We start from the raw sequence: 18,348 nt of genomic DNA on the forward strand, positions 1-18,348 counted from the left end.
CAAAAACCTTTTTTGCACAGCAGCAGCAGCAGTGAGATAAGCAATGAAGGAAAGTGATCACCTTGGGATTTGGTGAAGGAGTCCACTGTGAGACAATTTTTTTTTAATTAATAGCTTTATTTATATTGCACTCTCCTTAAACATGGTTTACAAAGTGCTTTCAAAGAAGACAGTCAGGTCATGTGCCCATGCCTTATAAATAAGCCTACAGCTGAACTACTGATTAACTAAGCCCCTCTTCTTGATGACATGCTCCATTGCAGTCTTTTCAGAGATGTCCAGGCTGACCTTGTACTTGGCCAGGATTTTCAAGATGGGCCTCAGCTTTAGCCACCACTGAGTCTTTGGAATACGATGACTGCAGAGGGAAATCAATGAAATCAAGAGATCAAATTATTGAGTAAATATGTAAAACATTCTTTCTGAAGTTGCATTTAGTTATTTCAGCGCACTAGATAGCAGAAAAGAATAGAAATGCGGTCTCACTCAAAGTCAGTCTGTTCTGACAGTTCTGCCAGAGGCTGAAAAACCAAAGCTCTCTTCCTCATGCCCAACACGCAGGCTGAATCCTGAGAGTTGGCGAAGATGCGACCTTGAGGTTTAAGGTTTAAACAGCACAAGTGGCATTAGCACAGGGAACATCGATGGTCAGCAAGTCAATACAACATTTTGCTTTCTGAGGTATACTAAAATCTCACCATGTCTGTAGCATTCCTTCAGCTTGTCAGTCAACCACAGGACAGACTTCATCCCCATCTTTGTGCCAAAATTCCTGTCAAAAGGACTAGGGGTTCCACCCTGATAACATACAGGTTTCCTTTAATGCATAATATTGAACTGGGTGTCAAATAATGATCTTGGAAACAAAAAAACAAGAAGATCTTCATTAAGCAGTTCACCTGCTGCATATGCCCAAGGACGTTCTTCCTGCAGTCAAACACGCCCTTACCCTCCTCTGAGTACAGGTTGAAGATAAAGTCAGTGGTGTAGTTTGCATTGCACTTCTCATTTCTAAAACAAAAGTAGAATAACAGATAAGATATGACCTCCAGTGGTGAACCCTATAAATGTAATAATGTTGATAATTCCCTCAAACCTCAGAATGAGTCCTCTCTTCACTGTAGTCTTCATCTTCTCCACCAGATGTTCCACATTTAGCTACAAATTAATTTTTTTTTTTGAAGTCAAGAATAAGAAACCTGTGTTTAAAAATATCCACATATCCATCAGTGATTCTCATAACGAGACAGACAAACCTCTAAGTCATGAATGTTGAAAGGGTCTTCATAAATGTAGGCTGCATCAGCTCCACCTGCTAAACCAGCCGTGGTTGCCAGATAGCCGCAGTATCCTCCCATAGTCTCTATAATGAATACTCTTCTCTTGGTTCCAGCAGCAGATTGCTTGATCCTGTCGCACGTCTACAAATGCAGACACATGAGAAGAGAACAATGTGCTGCATAGGACTTTGATGCTTTGTTGTTTTGTTGTGCTTAAGAGTGTGCCAAATAAGAGCTTTACCATAGTTATGGTGTTGAGGGCAGTGTCAGCACCAATGCTGAAGTCGGATCCAGGAACATTGTTGGACACAGTAGCGGGAACAACAACGAGTGGGATACACAGCTCCTCATATTTCTCTCTAGCTTGCACCAACTGCAGACCTCCCAAAAATGCCTATGAGGAGAAAACAGTAAAAGAATGAGTGTCTGTCGTTCTTGTTTATGTGCTCTCAATGTGGCAGGAAGATACGGAAACAGAGTAGACTGGTTTCATCCACACAGAAACTCACCTCCACATTTGTTGTGGGTAACTGGCACTGACCGAGGGTTGGTTTTTTGTGTGTGTGTGCGTGCGTGTGTGTGTATGTTTTGCAATTGCTGTAAACCTGTTTCTGTGCTTGTTTTGGGTTAATTGGAGGTGCATGTACTGGGTTGTGCTTCCACTCTAGTGCACAGATGCTCTACACTACAAGCTCAGCTGTCACATTTTCCTGATTTTCTGTGTAGGCCAGAGCCTACTACATGCTGCAGTCTGAAGGCAACCTACACTGTAAGAGGTCTGGGTTCTATTTTTAACTGTGAAAGTTAAAAATAGAGAGGGTAGCTGACCTATGGCACAGCTGGTTCTAGCTTTGGACTTTGTGTTTTGTCATTCTCCAAGTGGGAATTGGACACTCCCTCATGGGTGCAAATGTAAACACATGTTAAATACGTTATTACTGTGTTAAAGAGATGTGAAATGCTGCATCAAATACATTGTTTGTTTGTTTTCCTAAATGTACTGTTTTGTGTATTAATATTTTTAAATTATAAAAGAAATCAACTTAAGCTTACTGTGATACAATGTATTGAATGGCAACGTTTATGCTAATACTGTACATGGTCCCTTTTAAATAAAACTACTTAATGAATAATAATAATAATAATAATACCTGCATTTACTCTTTATCCCTGCTCAAACCTAAAATATGTAGGTTATGGTGTGAATACCGATCTACCTGTGGCATTATCACAGTCTAATGCTGCTCACCTCAAAGCCTCCGATAATGATCACAGCATGAATGTTGAACTTAGTGATGCTCAGACTGATCTTCTCCATGAACTCCTGAGGCAGGGATCTTCAGAACAGAAGAAAGCCACATGATAACAGATTATATCTCCCTAAGATAAAAGTTATGGAGATGTAAGACTTGTAACACGCACTCTCATTACTGCACTTGTCACCTCTCACCTCTTTGTGCCCAGGAAGGAGCCCCCCTTTCCAGTCCATCCTGCCACTCCAGACCAGCCAATGGGCTCAATCTGTGGAGTCACAGAGCATGTGCTCTATCGTATGTCATGGCTGTGCACAGTTATGGTAAACAGCTGTTTAAATGCTTAAACAGTAAACGGTCCCTGGTCTGGCTTATTTATTTAATTATTATTTTTTGCATGCAATTAGATTACAATTCCATGGGCCAAGCCATCGAAGCCATCATGCACAGCCAACATCTGGTGGCCCTGGAGGAGTCCAGTTCTGACAGCTGAACGGACTGCAGCATTCATTCCAGCACACGGAGCTCCCACATTCAGTATGGCGATGTTGATATTACTCTGGCAAAGAAATATTTACAGAGATATTTGATTTTTATTAAAAATATTTACAGAGAGATATCGTTTTTCAATGAGGCTTAATGACTGAAAGACAATTTATTCGGTAGCACGGCAGTTTCAAACCTTTGCCTCTGGGGGGCGGACATGAGCCAGCATCTTGTAAGTGTTCCAGTTGTTCTCAAAACTCCTGTTGCCAGAAATTAGAACAAAAAAATATGGACATTGAAAAATTATTGCAGCACATGAGCATTTCGTATTAGCAACACAAAAGTACATGTCTCACTTTCCCCTGAGCTTCACCGCATCATCATACCGCCCCTCAGCCATGGCTGTTGTGACATCTTTAGTCTGATATAGGTGAAGGTGGAAGGAAAACAAAAATCTGGGTCAGATATTCTAAAATATCAACCCCAAAGCCAATTATAGCTTGCCTACAGTATCTCATACACGTTATATATTCCATATTGGATACTTAGAAGATCCCGTGTGTCGAAATCTGACTTTTTGTGTGCTTAGGATCTTAACTCACCACTTGCACACACTCCATGAGCGGAAGTCTGACAGCCATGTTTCCCGACAAGCTGACCACACAAGCAGGAGTCTCTGGTGTGGCCTCCAGTAGAGCCATAACTGATTCCACTCCCATTCTGCTTGCCTGAAACACATTTTCTTTACACAGTTAACTTTATAAAGAAAACAATACCAGCCGGTGATTCATTGTGAAGATCTTACTGAGACATTACCAGGATTCTATCAAAGGCAGAGGGAGTCCCTCCTCTCTGCACGTGGCCCAAGATGGTTGTGCGCGTGTCAAAACCTAGTTTCTTTGATATCAGCTGCACAGACAGATGATTTATGAGCAGTCCTTCTAACTATAGTTGAGCTTAACGTGGTATTCTGGAGTACTGCCAATACTGACCTGTTTGACATGATCACAGGTGATTGGTTTACCTTGGCGGTCCATCGCTCCCTCTGCAACAATGATAATATTCAAGCGGGTGCCACGGCCTCTTTGCTAAGAGGGACAGAGTAAAACACAGTATCGCAATTCACTTTTCATGTATGGACTGTAATGAAGCCAAAGTGAACATGAATGTGAAATCCACCTCTGTTAGTCTTCTGAACAGATGCTCCTCCCATCCATCATCTGGGGGCATCTCTGGGATGAACACCCAGTCAGCACCACAGGCTAGAGCTGTCACCAAAGCCAGGTAACTGGAAACCAAACAAACTAAACCAAGTAATATTTTTTCTAAAACTTTAAAATATCTAACGCTAATATTGGTACATATTAAAATGAGATTTTTGTTGTAAAACTAATTCCTAGAATAATGATAATAACAAACACGATAAAGGAATGTGACCAAGTAAACATAAGATAAAACAAAACAAAACATCGTCCTCAATTTTAGAGATGATATCAAGAATTTGTGGATTGTTTTTAAAGAAACTGGGATGACATAACTTGAACACACATATATCACACACAACTCATCACCTCCATTTCCATCTATTTTGGTGTCAGTGCCATATTCTGTGGTTCCACAGAGATAATGTAATTACAGCTTTGTGACTACTGAACTGACACTTGCACTGACGCGCACAAAGCACTCACACAAGCTGTACTTACCCACAGTGCCTGCCCATTACCTCCAGGATGAAGGTCCTCTGGTGACTGCACAATAACAGATTTTGGGTCAGGAGTTCTGAAATCAGTTGTCTCCTTTGTTCACATTTAAAAATGCGAATGCCTCTGGGCATACCTCTGTGCGGTGGTGGTGATGGCATCCACGATCTCTATGATGCGATGCAGGGCAGAATCAGTGCCGATGGTCATGTCAGTTCCACAGAAGTCATTGTCAATGGAGCCCACCATGCCAACAATATTAAGGTGGGAAGCGGACTTGGCCTCAATTGCCGTGATCTTACCTGAGGACCAAAATGACAAAACACTTGACAAATAGGCTAACAGCAGTAAAATGCACCTTGCCACGTTCCATAACTAGCCCTGTGATTGGCTGGTGATCCAGAATCGGCGCCAGGCATAGGCAACCCTGAACTGGACAAGTAGTTTAGAAAACGATGGATGTTTCATAACAACATGAGTTTATTGTGTCGCTAAGAAAAGTGAATTCTGTGTTTCTCACCGGCTTTAACAAGGTCTGCCAGCAGCTCGCTCCACTCTGTTCTGAATTGGTTTGCACCCGTCAAGCTGCCATCACCTCCAATCACACACAGGTTGGTGATGCCCAGCTTGACTAAGTTACAAGCAGCCTTTGTGCGACCCTCCTTGGTTCGGAAGTCCTGACAGCGGGCACTGCCGATCACAGTCCCACCCTGACGTCAGGCAATGAAGAAGGGTTTCAGACCCCGACAAGAATCACAAAGAGGATAATAAGGAGAATGGCAGCTGCAATTATACAAAATCTAAGCACAAATGTTTCATTTCTATTTAGTATTGCAATTTAAAAATGCTGATATTTAGCTGCTAGTTTGATCTACTGCTTTAGAGTGTAGCAAAAAGTTAGTCTGTGACCATTTTTTAACATAAAAAACAATAAAACAAACAAAAATGAAAACCCAGCAGTTTTTGCATCCTTGTGTGTTCTCACCAGCTGCAGCATCATTGACACACTCTCCCACGTAGCAGGGCGGATATTGTCTCCTCCATCTACTAGACCCTGGTAACCCTGTTAACAAACAAGAACAATATCACCTCAGTGAAAAGGGTCATATCTTGGATAAAGCTTTGGGCTTAATAACACGGGAATCTTAGTGATTATATAGTCAGCTACTCTACTCCGTCAGTTGATTTTATTATTATGGTGGGGATATTAGGCAGTGGAATATATGCCATATAGAATCAAATAATATTTTTAAATTTTAAAAAGAAAAATAACAAGCATAGACTTTTTATTTTATTATATATTTACTGTTAACGGTAGTATTAACTGAATAACAATATTAGGTATGGTAATAATAATAATAATGGATTGGATTTATACAGCGCTTTTCAAGGCACCCAAAGCGCTTTACAATGCCACTATTCATTCACTCTTGCATTCATACCTGCAATATTAGGTATGGTAGTTTTGGTTTGTTGCGCAAACATCATGCCGAAACTGAACATACCACCTGGAGCTCTTGAATCTGTGTTTACAATGATTAATCTGAAGAAACCAAATGAAGTTAAAAGCAGAATTTACCTCATGCACAAAGAAGACCTTGGCTCCAGTGTAAATTCCCACTCGGACTACGGCCCTCACAGCTGCGTTCATACCTGCAGGAATAATGTATAGGAAACTTATGACAGCACAAAAGTTTGGTTTAAATTTTTGGGATAGATGCGGCACTTCAGCAACTTCCTGCCTAACATATGTATGTCTAATGATTTAAAGTCTGAGTGGTTTAAAGTTTTGTACCATTGCCCACAGCCAGAGGGTTCTGGGTTCAAACCTGTGCTAAAGGTCTTTTGCGCAGAGGTTTCTTGTTCTCCTTGTACTCCCACTGCCATCAAAAACACACAGGAGCAATTCTCCTGTGATTGCCTTTGGCTAAGGTGCTGGGTTACACGTGGAGCTGGCCCCCACATGCTACATGCATGAATATCCACCACTCCTAATCCTACAGATTTTCTATACCTATGGCAGGGATGTCACACTCCTTTTACAATATGGGGGTCATACGGTCCACTTCGATCTCGGGTAAGTTAGATCAATGAAACACCTTTTTCTATCAGTACAGAGATGTTTAACTGCACATTTAATCTTTAGAATAATTTAGTATGAGAAAAAGCAATGCAAAGTCAATTACAACAATATATCCCAGTTTTCTGCATAACAAAGTCGCCACAACTCTTTGGGCATAAATTGTTAGAAATAAAATTGTGTAAAATGACAGAAAAGGTTCTGGTAGCTCATTCTGCAGGCTGTCCTGCAATTATCAAATACGAGTTTATATTTATTAACAAAAATATTCTATTCTTTTATTACTGGACACATTGTTAAAAACAGAAATGAGAATAGGAGTGAAAAAAAGGGAAGGTTTATGTCATTTGTTTATCTATTATGGTGGTATGTAAATGGCCATAAGAGAGGTCTTTATTGATAGGAAAAGCTGTAAAATGCATGAAAATACAGTTAAAAGTTCAAAATGATGCCCTTCTTAAAAATTTATGATAACTGGATTAGCATATTTTCACAACCGATTTTTACACCTCAGCCTCGTGGGGATCACTAAAGAATATTCCACCCTCGCTTGCATTATTTTTAGTTTTACATCAAAGTCTGTCTGGTTGTCTCTAAGTTAGTGGGGTAACTCGAGTAGGCTATTTACTCTTTCCAAGGCACCATTTTCTTTGATAATAATCTGCACTGATTTAGCACAACTAATCTCTGCAAGTATAATGACAGTTCTTTTTTTAGACTTCATATTAACATGCTTCATCAGCTGATAAACACCAAATGGGAGCATCAAGAACCACAAGAGAGCTGATAGCGGTAAACTGCTGGAAAGGAAACTGGGCCTGTGTCTGCTCTTTTGAAGGGGTTGTTTAAAGGACAAGATATGGAAAATTAACTTTAAGGGTGTCAAGAGCATCTCCACTTACGGTGTAAAAAAGGAGAGGAGAGTTGGACTGCACTCCCACTCTATCTCCCCCCTTTACAAACACATGACAGAAAGGTCACGCCTCTAAAATTAGCCCCCATAACAGATACAGTTCTACAGAGAAAGGTGGAAGAAGAGGAGGAAGAAACTTGGTAAATGACATACAAGTTCTAATGAGGATTATGTATTTTAGGTATTTTAGGAAAATAAAGAAAGGTTAGAGATATCCAGTTTTGCACTCTGTTCAAGGATCTTATACATTTGAGATGGAAAAAAAAGGAATCATTTGAATAGCTCACTGCCTCACATGCTTACACTACAGGATTGTGTGGGGTCACTGACACGCCTCCCAAAGGTCACAGTGGAGATATTCCTCATCAAGTTAAAGGTCAGGGGAGCATCTATCTCTGTCTGTAGTTCTACCACGTCTGGGTGAAGTCCTTCATGCTGCCCTTTTACATAAGTTATCCATAAGAGTGGATAGCTCAGTAGTTTAACTCTTTAGAAGGAAAATCATTAAATATGATCAGTGAGTAAAAATTTGCGAGTAGTTACAGTCGATATTAAAACAGAGCTGCTGTGGTGATTAAACATGGCAGTGAAGTTTGTCTGGGCCATTCTTAGTACTTTAGCTAAAACTGATTTACAGTGTTAAGTCTAATTCATTGTTATATATGCACAGTTTGTATTCATTATGTTTATTATTTGTCTTTGACAACCAAGAACAGTTTCAAAGACAAGACTTAAATTCTTGACTGTATTGTCACTGCTGATGAGTCCCTAAGTGCTGATTTTCACCAGTCAAATCTGCCACCTGCTGAAACAAAACAACAGCAATACTGCCTGGGCACACCATGCTCCCCGGAGACCATCTACTTACCCTGGGCATCGCCTCCGGAGGTAAGCACGGCAATTGCCCGACCCACTCCCATCTTCGTGGGGTCGGTAGGACTCTGTTGTGCCATGGTCCTGGAGCTGAAGCTGACTGGGAGAAAGAGACCTTGAATGCAGAAATCCCTGCCACCCTGCTGTACTGTGTACAGTACAAGGAGCCTCTAAGTCAGCCTGCCTGTTATGGAAGGTAGTAACAGTTGCAAAAGTGCACAGCCCAACTATCCTGTTGGCAGACATTCGAGGCACACATAGTTGTGCTTACGCATTTAGACACACACACACGCACACACACACACACGCTCTACCAACCCCCCTTCCTCAAAATATGGTTTGCCCCCATGGTGTCCCGTAAGGCCATTGGGCCACAGTACAGCCAATCTAACAATGCCCACTGCCACTGAATAGGAGCATGGCAAGGTTGTACTCTCATGCCAAGTCAGAGGAACGCTGCACAGATCAATGCTGGCGGTGATGGTGTTTACTTTAATTGCAGTCTGGCTTACCAGCATCCTCTGCTGAGAGGTCATCACCACCTGTGGAGGAAGAATTAGAATACAATGTTATCTAAACTATGATCCTACCACAGCTGTATGTGACTTAACTGTACATGAATCACTGGTTATTTTTTTACAAAAAGCAAACCCATAAGTCACTTTAAAGTGCAAACTGGCATTTCACTCACATGACAGACCCTCTCTACAAAAGATGAGCTTCTCCAGCATTATCCTTCAGCATTTTCTCTCCTATCCATTTTGTAATTTAAAGCATTAGTGATCCCTCTGCAACATCCTCTACAATGCAGTTAGTTTACTCCCACAGGCTTTATCTTTTTTGTGTTTTGCAGTTGATAGGCTGGCTCCTTAGGAATGAATGCCGAAAAACAAACAAAAAACACACGGTTATATATATATATAAAAAAAAAAACACAAAAAAAACACCCAGCACGCCCCTGCGGGCGGTTTATCCTTCAAGCTCGGGTCCTCTACCAGAGGCCTGGGAGCTTGAGGGTCCTGCGCAGTATCTTAGCTGTTCCCAGGACTGCGCTCTTCTGGACAGAGATCTCCGATGTTATTCCCGGGATCTGCTGGAGCCACTCGCCTAGCTTGGGAGTCACCGCACCTAGTGCTCCGATTACCACGGGGACCACCGTTACCTTCATCCTCCACATCCTCTCGAGCTCTTCTCTGAGCCCTTGGTATTTCTCCAGCTTCTCGTGTTCCTTCTTCCTGATATTGCTGTCATTCGGAACCGCTACATCGCTATATATATATATATATATATATATATATATATATATATATATATATATATATATATATATATATCCATCCATTCGCTTCCGCTTATCCTTTTCAGGGTCGCGGGGGGGCGCTGGAGCCTATCCCAGCTGTCATAGGGCGAAAGGCGGGGTACACCCTGGACAGGTCGCCAGTCTGTCGCAGGGCCAACACACAGGGACAGACAACCATTCACACTCACATTCACTCGCACATTCACACCTAGTGACAATTTGGATTAATCAATTAACCTATCCCCACAAGCTGCATGTCTTTGGACGGTGGGAGGAAGCCGGAGTACCCGGAGAGAACCCACGCAAACATGGGGAGACCATGCAAACTCCACACAGAAAGACCCCGGCCTGATGGTGGAATTGAACTCAGGACCTTCTTGCTGTGTGGCAACAGTGCTAACCACCGTGCCCATATATATATATATATATATATATATATATATATATATATATATATATATATATATATATATATATATATATATATATATATATATATATATATATATATATATATATATATATATATATATATATATATTTATTAGGGGTGCAACGATATTCGTATCGATATTGAACCGTTCGATACAGTGCTTTCGGTTCGGTACGCATATGTATCGAACAATACAACATTTTTAATTTATTTTATCAACTTTCCTTCTGACGATGCTGTCTGTGTTGAGCGCTCAGTGAATCTGCGTTCGACTACTCCGCCTAGGCTCGACAGTGCAGCCTAGGCGGAGTAGTCGAAACACAGACAGCATCGTCAGAAGGAAGAGCGCAGGGCAAGCTAGCGAGACAGAAGTTAAGCTCTCCTTGCAACATGGACCTCCCCCACCCTCATTCAGATCTGGCGTTTGGAATTATTTTGGTTTTCATGTGACGTATGACCCTGAAGGTAAGCGAGTCATGGACTAAAGTAAAACAGTATGTTTGCCATGCAATGCTCAATTACATGGGTGGGAGCTAGTGTGTTAGCGCAGTTAGCTCGTTAACATGTTGGCCATCTAGCCCCATGCACGGGGCGATCGGCGGTAGCTCGTTAATGGAGATTTGCCGTGTTGTGGCGTTAAGGTCATTTCAACGAGATTAACCTGAAAGCACTAGTGGGAACACAACGAATATGACTCCACATTTACGCCGACATCATCCTAGTGCAAAGACAAGTGGAAGCAGAAAAAAAACAAGCAAGCATGCTACTAACTTTAGCCGAGTCATTTAGACAGCTGTTAGCACATGATTCTCCTTATGTGTTTAATATGCTGCTGAGAATATAGCCCAGAAGAAGCGGATAGTATAGCTTTTATTTTGGAAAGAGCCATTTCTCTGTAATAAACTCTCTTTTCCAAAGATGAGTGATTCCTCAATCAGATACAGGGCTCGCAATATCGCTAGCCCGACGTCCCGGGGCTAGCGATCTTTTCAGTCGGGCTACCAAAATCTATCTCTTCCCTGCCCGTCGGGCTATTGTAGGAAAAATATATGTCAATGCTTTTGCATTCTTTCAGAAATGTAGCTGGGTAATTATGTCATTGGCATCGGTGAGCCACTGTCAATATGTGACATATTGAAATCGCGTTTGAATTTGCGCTTGTTTTTTTGCTTTCACTTTGCAATCGTGCGAACTGTGTATAGAGAGCGACAGCACTGATCTGTGAGTGATGATAATTTGTGCACCAATTCCTCTGACATCGTCTTATTAATTGTTAGCTTACTATGCAAACATGACAAGTGAAATCTCCCGCAGCAAGCTTAAACATGTGAGAGGTTGATCGCGCAGAGAATCGCTGAGCTTATGTGAGTGCGCGTGTAAAAGCAGCAGGATATATATTTGACTACGATGACCTGGATGACTGAGAACCTTCACAGACAGATATATATTTTAGTTCTGCTGAGCCAAATAAGACAGGTCAGGGTGAAGAAGTGACAGCCAAAGAAAAGCTTACCACAAAACGGAGAAGTTATGACAAATCAGACTATAAGGCAAAAAGAAAGTGCAGCTTTATGGTTTTATGGACAAAAGAATTTCTGTGGCTGCAATATGATGAGCTAAATAACCAGGGCTGCACATAAGTGGTCCGCAGGTGCGCATTCGCTGTCAAAATAAAAAACACGCACAAGGGTTAGGGTTAAATTTAAAAACTGTACTTTTGAGTTAAAATATATATTTATAATTTTAATAAATGACAAATTAAAAAGGCATGAACATTTTTTTTGTATCGAAAAAATATCGAACCGTGACACCATAGTATCGAACCGAACCGAACCGTGAATTTTGTGTATCGTTGCACCCCTAATATATATATATATATATATATATATATATATATATATATATATATATATATATATATATATATATATATATATATATATATGGGCAAGAGACGAAGAGGCAAGAGACGAAAACAGGGCATTGTTGGAATGCTACTACGCAAGTAACCCCGGCGGAAGGGGCTACATGAATAGGATGCGGGACCTATGGATTCTTCGATATCCAACATCCACAATGACGGCGAAACAACTAGTAGCTCAGTGTTCCAACATTCGAAAGAAGGGACTGCTCTCACAGCTAGAGATTGACGAGGTACAACACAAATGCTATGGCAAGGAGTCAGGACGCCAGGTCAGGGGGGAGATATCATCACCCCCACCCGAGATTGGGTACATAGCCCCAAGTGCGATAGGAGAAGGATCGTTGAGTGCGAGAGGAACTGACCTGAAAAATAGGATCATGGCCAAGCTTGAAACCTGTATCCCCCGTAGTCGGTTACCAAGATTACGTGAAGTACCCTCAGAAGGTCTGCTAGATGATGTTAATGCAGCACTACGGACGATACCTACAACCACGATTACCGACACTAACAAGCTGATCTACAATACGGCAGCAGTGATCAGTGAGATGCTTGGCTACAAGTTGAACAGCCACAAGGGGCAGTACCCTCCATGGAGAAGGAGGCTAGAGGGCAAGATCAAAGTAGCACGGAGGGAGGTTAGCCAACTAATGGAGTTGCAGAAAGGTGCGACAAAGAAGGTGCATAAGAAATACAGCAAGCTGTCCATACCTGAGGCCTTGGAAACTGCCAAGCAAAGACTCATAGCCTTGGCCAGCCGCTTGAGGAGATACACCAGAGAGATAGAAGGCAGGAGAATAAACCAGCTGTTCTCCACAGAACCAGCAACCCATAACGGCAATGCTCAGTGGCTAGTGGATCTGAGGGCAGACCACAGCGACCTCCCTGAACAGGGTCCAGTAACCATCACAGTGGCAGATATCCAAGAAAGGGTCTCCAGTATGAAGAGTTGGACAGCACCAGGGCCCGACATGGTTCACGCCTACTGGCTGAAGAAGCTGACTGCACTCCACGAGCGTCTGGCAGCACAAATGAACCAGCTGCTAGTTAACGAGAGACACCCGGAATGGCTAACCGAAGGTCGGACGGTCCTGATCCCCAAGGACCCCAAGAAGGGACCGGTCCCCTCCAACTACCGACCAATAACCTGCCTCAGTACTACATGGAAGCTCCTGTCAGGCATCATATCAGCTAAGATGAACAGGCACATGGGTCAATACATGAGCGGGACACAGAAAGGGATTGGCAAGAATACCAGAGGCGCAAAACACCAGCTACTGGTAGACAGAACAGTCAGCCGAGACTGCAAGACCAGACTGACCAACCTGTCCACTGCCTGGATTGATTACAAGAAGGCCTATGACTCAATGCCCCACAGCTGGATACTGGAATGCCTAGAATTGTACAAGATCAATGGGACCTTAAGAGCCTTCATCAGGAACTCAATGGGGATGTGGCATACAACACTAGAGGCCAACTCCAAGCCCATAGCACAAGTCACCATCAAGTGCGGGATCTACCAAGGAGATGCTCTGTCCCCACTGCTGTTCTGCATAGGCCTGAACCCCCTCAGTGAGATCATTAACAAGACTGGCTACGGATACCAACTACGGAACGAAGCAGTTGTCAGCCACCTCCTGTACATGGATGACATCAAGCTGTATGCCAAGAGTGAACGAGACATCGATTCACTGATCCACACTACCAGGCTATACAGCAATGACATTGGAATGTCATTCGGACTGGAGAAGTGTAGTCGGATGGTAACAAAGAGAGGGAAGGTAGTCAGAACTGAGGGGATTGAAGTACCAGAAGGCAACATTGCAGACATAGAGGACAGTTACAAGTACCTGGGGATCCCGCAGGCGAATGGGAACCATGAAGAGGCCGCTAGAAAAGCTGCAACCACCAAGTACCTGCAGAGGGTCAGGCAAGTCCTGAGGAGTCAGCTGAATGGTAAGAACAAGATCCGGGCCATCAACACGTACGCCCTGCCCGTGATCAGGTACCCTGCTGGGATAATAGGCTGGCCAAAGGAGGAGATAGAAGCCACTGACATAAAGACAAGAAAGCTCCTTACCATGCATGGAGGGTTTCACCCCAAGTCCAGCGCCCTGAGGCTGTACGCTAAGCGGAAGGAAGGGGGCCGGGGACTGGTGAGTGTCAGCACCACAGTCCAGGATGAGACAACGAACATCCAAGAATACATTGGGAAGATGGCCCCAACTGACCGAGTGCTCCGTGAATACCTCAGGCAGCAGAAACCCAAGAAAGAGGAGGGAGACGAGGAACCATCATGGAAGGACAGGCCCCTGCACGGTATGTACCACCGGCAGATAGAGGAGGTGGCTGATATCCAGAAATCCTACCAGTGGCTGGACAAAGCTGGACTGAAAGACAGCACCGAGGCACTAATCATGGCAGCACAAGAACAAGCTCTGAGCACAAGATCCATAGAGGCTGGGGTCTATCACACCAGGCAAGACCCCAGGTGCAGGCTGTGTAAAGATGCCCCAGAGACAATCCAGCACATAACAGCAAGGTGCAAGATGCTAGCAGGCAAGGCATACATGGAACGCCATAACCAAGTGGCCGGCATAGTGTACAGGAACATCTGTGCCGAGTATAATCTGGAAGTCCCGAGGTCAAAATGGGAGATGCCCCCAAGGGTGGTGGAGAATGACCGAGCTAAGATCCTGTGGGACTTCCAGATACAGACGGACAAAATGGTGGTGGCTAACCAACCGGACATAGTGGTGGTAGACAAACAGAAGAAGACGGCCGTAGTGATCGATGTAGCGGTTCCCAATGACAGCAATATCAGGAAGAAGGAACACGAGAAGCTGGAGAAATACCAAGGGCTCAGAGAAGAGCTCGAGAGGATGTGGAGGGTGAAGGTAACGGTGGTCCCCGTGGTAATCGGAGCACTAGGTGCGGTGACTCCCAAGCTAGGCGAGTGGCTCCAGCAGATCCCGGGAAAAACATCGGAGATCTCTGTCCAGAAGAGCGCAGTCCTGGGAACAGCTAAGATACTGCGCAGGACCCTCAAGCTCCCAGGCCTCTGGTAGAGGACCCGAGCTTGAAGGATAAACCGCCCGCAGGGGCGTGCTGGGTGTTATTAGTTAGTTATATATAAAAATATATAAAAAAGTCTCCTCTCAGTTCAGCCAGTCAATAAGTCCAATTCAGTGCTGAACCAACAAGACCTCAGGGTATTCCATATAGATGACTACTGCTCACAAAGCCTGTAATTCACACAGCAATTTACACTTTTTTGTATTGTTTGTATGCAAGAAAATGTACAAATCTTCTGCACCACAAAACTGTGCCCATTTTTTTCTTTCACCTGCACACACATTATACCTTGTTAGTCCCCTGTTGACATGCACAGTTATGAATCAGATGAGTAATTACATGCAGCACAGTATTACACCTCCAACAGATGTGGGTACAGGCTTGTTTGTGTACGAGTCCAGAGGGTTTTTGCAGTTTTTAAAAATGTTTGATGAATCACACCTGAAGAAGCTGAATTAATTGAGGAACCAGCACGGCAGAACGAAATACATTATTTTTGGTCTCCTAAATTAATGTTGAATTAACTATATTGCTATGTGTTAGATGAAAAATGAGACAAAACAAAGCTAGATGAAACTCAATATTTAACACACAAATAATAGTTAAACAAACCAATGTGTGGGATGTCAATTTTTGATATCGATGCATGTGTGAATTGATTATATATGAAAAGTAAGGATCAATATGACAACAAGCTAACTGCAACAGTTTGGTCTGTTGCAGTTAGCTTGTTGAAGCTGACTTTAAATAGACGCAGGAGCTGCTATCTGTAAACCTCACAGGAACCCCTCCCCTCCTTTCCCCCATTACTGTGAAAATGCACAGTCATCCTAACTGAATATGTCAAACCGTGTCATTTTTCTGTATTTACTACCCAGTAAGGTATGACAATTTACCAAAATAAAAATAAAAACAACACGTCAAAAGTTCCTGAAAACAAATTCAACCAGTCAACCGGTCTCATACTGCCATTTGAATAAAACACAGAGTGAAACATAGACCATACGGGCCCATACCAAAACACACAAAGGAACAAATTTTACCTTGGCACTTCTTTCTTAGCCAGAGGAGCAAGCAGGCCAACAGGGTGGCACAAAGAAGCCACAGAGCAATGAGGAGCCCTGAGTGCCACATCCTCCCAGTACCTCTGTTCCTTTGAAACCATTCTGATCTGTATTAATAGCTTTGATATCACTTCTTCATTGTGGAGTAGTGAGCTTCATCGTTTAAGCATGTTGGGTAATCAGATACAAATTGCAAGTGTCTGCAGCAGTCAGACGGCTGGGTGGATATATTAAGATCATGTTTTGGTTTGTGTTAACGAGTGAGACAGTGGGTTTAGGCTTCAAAAACAAAAGGGAATTGGTAAAGTGCTAAAATAGTCAGAAGATGTTTAGGATGTTTTTGGCCCCAGTCACTCAGGCCTAGAGACCAGTCAGTTGCTAGGTGAAATTGGTTGCAAAGAGGTACACATTATTGTACCAAAAATCCTCTTTGCAATTGCTTTGGTTCCTAGCAAAATGCCACCTGTAGTTGCCTGTAGTTTGCACCGTAAGAAGGGTTACAACTATAAAATTTATACAAATACTGAAGTCAAAAATGTCCAGTAAAAGCACAGTTACAAGCAATTTTATTAATTATATAAATATGTACTAAATGCAAATCAATTAATGAAACAAAATTTTAAAAAATCCACCAGTCCTGGTGAATATTAGGTTAGGAAATAAGGACATATAAGCTATTAAAATTGCTCCAATACTACTACACACAATTCCAGTACAAAGCCAAGTGGCATCATGATCCACACTGCCCCAAATGTGCACACTGGCTACTGCAAAGAAGCCCTGAAGAAGACAAAGGACCAGGGTTAAAATTCATGTCTGATCTGCTGACAATTAGCAATTGTGACAATTTCTGAAACAAGTAAGCATGCTTATACAACTTTATGTGTACTCGAGCTCTGACTTCAGTTGAAGAGATGAGGCGTGAGCTGAGGAGGAAGGGTCTGACGTTTATCCAGATTTTCTCTTCCCTTCATGTGTTCACTTATTTGGTGAAGGAGACTCTTCGCCAATGATAAAACATAGGTTTAGTCCTTCATATCTTGAGTTTGAAGGTGCAGACATGAATTAAAATTTTCATCCATGTCATGCAAATGCCTAAAAATTCTCTTCTCCTTTGCCTTTGGTGTACTACATATGTCGGCTGATCTCTAGCCACATACATAAAACATGACTAGGCAGAATAAAAATGTTCATCTTGGCCACAATATCTAAGGTGGTGGAGCTTCCACAAATGGCGCCCCCTCCTATGTAATTTTGATAGATTAATTCTAAGTTTATGAGGATGCATCAGTTTGTTGGAAGATTTAATTACAAACTAATAAAAAAATAGAATTATTCTTTTTTCCGATTAAATAACCTCAAAAAACAACTGTCTGTACCTTTAAAATTGCCGTATGCCGCAGAGTTGAACTCGCCAGACGATGTGTTCTGTAGTTCAGTTCATTATAACTTTGTCAAATTTATTTAAAGAGCTGACAAACTGGTTTAATGTCTCTCTGTTGGTACAGTATGACATTATAACAGTGGTGTCATGTTAAATGGGGTCAGTGTTTTTTAAATCGATGGCTGACTTTGCAGCCAGCAAGCTATGCAGCCACGTGACAATAACACTGGAGTGGCTCTCATACCAACACAGGTTAAGATTACAGCAGTGAAGCACAGGCAGACTGACAAATAACATGCATTATACACACAGCTACAGTATATTTTTGAGGACCCCCACTAATATAATGGACACCTCAACCCATAATCTCAGCAGCATACCTAAATGTTTGACGTATCCTAACATTAAACCAAATCTTAACTGTAACACCACGTCCTCACCTTTTTCTAAAAAAAACCTTTCAAGGTCTCAAAGTCTAATTCTGTGTCATAGGAACAGATTAAGACTTTGGGCGCACATACACAACCAGACAATATGGAACTCCAAAGTGTTCAAAATTAAATAAATAAATAGGTCAAGATGAAAT

At 42.4% G+C, this 18,348-nt stretch overlaps 1 protein-coding gene across 1 annotated transcript; it reads right to left on the reverse strand.

Moving 5' to 3' along the window:
- Positions 1-96: 96 nt before the first annotated feature.
- On the reverse strand, positions 97-8,810 carry pfkmb (phosphofructokinase, muscle b). The gene is made up of 22 exons (XM_085456540.1): positions 8,581-8,810; positions 6,299-6,372; positions 5,705-5,782; positions 5,240-5,429; positions 4,856-5,021; positions 4,723-4,767; positions 4,199-4,307; positions 4,012-4,107; positions 3,836-3,928; positions 3,622-3,747; positions 3,376-3,440; positions 3,216-3,279; positions 2,946-3,092; positions 2,731-2,801; positions 2,530-2,617; positions 1,522-1,674; positions 1,257-1,421; positions 1,097-1,158; positions 900-1,011; positions 699-798; positions 487-592; positions 97-358 (listed from the first exon to the last, which is right to left on the reverse strand). The coding sequence occupies exons 1-22, from the start codon at positions 8,663-8,665 to the stop codon at positions 217-219; spliced, it is 2,337 nt and encodes a 778-aa protein (XP_085312666.1). The 5' UTR covers positions 8,666-8,810; the 3' UTR covers positions 97-216.
- Positions 8,811-18,348: the final 9,538 nt, after the last annotated feature.

This window comes from Copadichromis virginalis, linkage group LG5 (assembly GCF_057382275.1).
Source record: "Copadichromis virginalis isolate Kocher_CV1m ecotype Utaka linkage group LG5, C_Virginalis_male_GT1.1, whole genome shotgun sequence".
Taxonomy (NCBI): domain Eukaryota; kingdom Metazoa; phylum Chordata; class Actinopteri; order Cichliformes; family Cichlidae; genus Copadichromis; species Copadichromis virginalis.

Coding starts and splice junctions, on each gene's coding strand:
- pfkmb (XM_085456540.1), bottom strand. CDS start 8,665: ATGGCACAACAGAGTCCTACCGACCCCACGAAGATGGGAGTGGGTCGG. Junction 6,373..8,580: donor CTCCGGAGGCGATGCCCAGG/GTAAGTAGATGG, acceptor TTATTCCTGCAG/GTATGAACGCAGCTGTGAGG. Junction 1,159..1,256: donor TCAACATTCATGACTTAGAG/GTTTGTCTGTCT, acceptor ATTAATTTGTAG/CTAAATGTGGAACATCTGGT.